At 34.4% G+C, this 3803-nt stretch overlaps 1 protein-coding gene across 1 annotated transcript in view; it reads left to right on the top strand.

Annotated features, from left to right (window-relative positions):
• Positions 1–3803, top strand: part of CDC5L (cell division cycle 5 like) — a 66587-nt gene that overhangs the window by 23064 nt on the left and 39720 nt on the right. Inside the window, exon 6 of the mRNA XM_007936182.2 lies at positions 2101–2319. Coding sequence (XP_007934373.1) covers positions 2101–2319 — 219 coding nt within the window. The remainder of the gene's footprint in view (positions 1–2100; positions 2320–3803) is intronic.

Genomic DNA, 3803 nt, shown 5'->3' with positions numbered 1-3803 from the left:
CCCTCGGTTCTCCCCCCTCACATGGATCCCTGTGGCTGACTCCTTTGAAAAGAGTTCCTGGAGATCCATATGTGAGATTTATTCTGGTACCAGGAATCCTCCCAGCACTCCCTTACCTTATTCTCTCTGGCAAACTAGTCTGCCGCCCTACAGTTTAGCCCCTATTTCCAGTGTATCAGCTTCCTCCCAATTGAGTTCACCACAGCTTCCACTGTGTTTGAGAGTGCCTTTAGGCTTGAACTTCTACGCACTCTACTGCAAATGAATCAGTTTCTTTGGTGAGAGATTTGGAACTTTCTGTTGTATTTCCTGCTTCTCTTCTCCTCCCTCACCCCTTGACTCATGCTGGTGGCAGGGAAGGTGGTGGTGACCTCTTATGAGTGACTCTCTTTAGGAGTTCAGTGCTTGGTGGTGATGCTAAGACAGGCAGTAGCTCCAAGTTTGCTTGGCTTTCCTCTCTTGGTATGGTATGGGATCTCCGCCCCATAAGCTAGGGCAAGCAAGGGCTCTTGGAGCCCCAGTATTCTCAGTGGTTCCCTGCCAGGGTTGAACCTCTGTCCCAGGAATGAGGGCAGGTGGAAGAAGGGAACTCCACCTTTTGGCCACACTTGATGAAATTTGGCCTCTGCAGTAGATAGCTGGGGACACTGCTGATGTCTTACCCCTTCCAGGAAAATAGCTTTCTAAGTGGGAGCTGTGAGGAGAGACAACTCTGTGTTTTTTTTGCTCCACCATTCTTTTGTGGTCCCTGAACTGGGGAAGAGAAAGAAGGAACAGTTCTTCATTGAAATACCATAAACTTGCTTTTCTTAACAGGTTTTAGAAGATTTTCTTGAATAAGAGTGTCTTCATTTGCTGTATACTCTTTGGATCCTTTCCAGAAACTTAAAATTTTTTTAAAAATAATTTTCACCTGTTTTGCTGGAGGACTGGTCTATGAAGCTCCTTGTTCTGTCCTGTTGGAAATTGCCAGTATAAATGTTTCTGTAACATGATTTTTTTCCCCTTTTAATATTGTGAATAACTTTCTTCACTAAATCATTAAAGTTATAGCATCATGGAAAGGACAAAGAAAAAAGTAAAAATTAAATGAATTCTACCTTCTAATGTTTATTATTGTTAATATTTTGTTGGATATCCTTCATGTCTGTCCATATATTTATTGATAGGTATATTTGTATAATTTTTACATGTTGATCTATAACCTACTTTTTTTTTTTTCAGTACAGCAATATGTCTGTCTTAGGCATCTTTTCATGTCAATTAGATATATACAACCTTTCTTATTTAACTAATTTCTTGTTGGATATTTAGCTTGTGTCCAGTAACTCACTGTTACGAAGTGTAAACAGTCTTATAGCTGAGTCCTTGATCAGCCTCTTATTTATCTCCTTAAACTAATTAGGTGAGGGGTGAAATTGTTAGGTTAAAAGATATAAAAACCTTTAAGGCTTTTTCAGATTCTCTTTGGAGAAAACTATACCAGTTTATTCTCACCAGTGTGTAAGACTCTCTACCTTTTGCACTCTTGCCATTAAACAAAATGAAAACTGAATGCTGTTAACTAGATATGCAGAGGTAGGATGTATTGTTTTAATTTGTGATTCTTTTAATTTTTAGTAAAGTAAAGCTTTTTGTCATTTTAGCTATTTGCATTTTTATCTTTTGTGAACCATTTATTTCCTGTTGGTCTTTTTTCCCTTGGGGTGCATTAATTACAAACATTTTTTTCTATTATTTTAATTTTTAATTCCATTTTTTGATTTTGTTATGGTGCTACAGTTATAAAATTTAAATCTTAAAAGCCATTAATCTTTTCCTTTGCCATTTATTTAATATATATTTACTAAGTACATTCCCATTCAGAGGTAAGATCCATATTTACTTATAGTTCCTTCTGATTTTTCTTTTTGCTTTATTATATATGTGATGTATGTATGTGTGTGTATATCTTTAATTAATTTTGGTGAATAGTGTGAGTTGAAGTTTTAAATTAATGTTTCTTCTTCAAATAACCAGGTAATTTTCTTAACTTTATTATCTAAATTGGTCCCTTCACTATAGCATGTGATTTCAAGGTGATCTTGCTTTCTTCTTCAGGCGGCTTGCTGCTCTCCAAAAGAGAAGAGAACTTCGAGCAGCTGGCATAGAAATTCAGAAGAAAAGAAAAAAGAAGAGAGGAGTAGATTATAATGCAGAAATCCCATTTGAAAAAAAGCCTGCTCTTGGTTTCTATGATACTTCTGAGGAAAACTATCAGGCTCTTGATGCAGATTTCCGGAAATTAAGACAACAGGATCTTGATGGAGAATTAAGATCGTAAGTTGCCTTTCTAATTTTGAAAATTGTATGGTGAGAATTTTATGGAGAGGCTGACATTATACTTGTTGGAGCTAGATTTTTATTATTCAGTACAACATGGCTTAATATACTTTTATTTATTTAATAAGACAACCAATGACCCTCCTATCATGTTTTTAACACAAATTGCTGTTTAGCCTCTTAAATTGTCAGTTTTGGGCTTTTAGTGGACTGAACTCACCAAATCACAGTGTTAACATTTATGAACATTTGTGGTTAGGTTAGTTTTTTTATTACCGGACTGAATGGATCTGTCAAAATGTAGTCTGGTTCTTTTTGTCTTTTCTCTTAACAATATTTGCCTTGTTTTATTGTTGTTGTTGTTGTTACATCTGTTGAGTTGTCTCTGACTCATAATGACCTCTCCTTGGGTCTCCAAGGCTGGTATCACTATGGAAGTAGATCACCCAATCTTCCTTCCCAGGAGTGGCTGATGGGTTTGAACTGCCAGCCTTCTGGTTAGCAGTCAAGTGCCTTAGGCACTATGCCACCAGAGCTCCCTTTTGATTAAATGAAATTAAAAGAAAAAAAAAAACTTAGCTATACATTCATAAGTCTTTTCACATGGTGAGGATAGGCAGGTATAATCTATAAAATGTTTATGTCTTAGACTACAGAAGATTTTGTCTATTTCTAGAGATTTTTCAAGTTTCTTTAGATGTTACATCTGAGTATTTTGGGGAGAATTTTTTATAATGATTGTTAGGGATATTTTAGTTTTATTTTAATTGACCTTCTGTTACCATTAAATGGATTCTGTTTCTAAAAAACAGATTTCAGGATCTTGTTATATTTACTCCATTGTGTTTATTTCTTACAATAGAATCTTGCTTTAGGTAGGCTCTACAAATAAAGAGATTAAAGATAAAAACTAATCATTTGGGAAGAGTAATGTATTTTTATGCAAATAATGTGTGTGTTACATGGTTTTTTGCCAACTACTGTGGCAGGACTCTCTTATTTAATTTCATCATTTCCACATGCTATATATGTGGGTACATTATTTGCTTATAGTTATAAGCAATAGTAAGTTATAGTTAACTGTATACTTACAGTAAAACAGTTCTGGCATAGAGGTGGTTAGAAATGTATAATACATATCATAATGTGTGTTATTTGCATAAAAATGCAGTAGACTAGATGGATAGGGATATCATTATTTTTCAGTCTTTTCCTTTATGCACATAACATATTTTTGTTTAATATAATCTTGTATAAGAATACTTCTGCTTTCTGTTCCTTTGATCTTGCATGTAATATTTTGCTTATTATAGTCTATAGTGAAATACTTATGTAGTATTTATATTACTTAGTGTGCCTTTAATGATAATTGCTAAGTTTGTATTCTTTTTTTTTAAATTTTATTTTGATTTGGGTGAAGATTTACAGAGTAAATTCGCTTTTCATACAGCAGTTCACATATACTTTGTCTCATGTCATTG

Source organism: Orycteropus afer, unplaced genomic scaffold, assembly GCF_000298275.1.
Source record: "Orycteropus afer afer isolate SDZICR_OR568_19922 unplaced genomic scaffold, OryAfe1.0 scaffold00034, whole genome shotgun sequence".
In the NCBI taxonomy this organism is placed as follows: Eukaryota; Metazoa; Chordata; class Mammalia; order Tubulidentata; family Orycteropodidae; genus Orycteropus; species Orycteropus afer.
The sequence above is the reverse complement of the archived record's forward strand: the minus strand, read 5'-3'. Positions and strand labels throughout refer to the sequence as shown.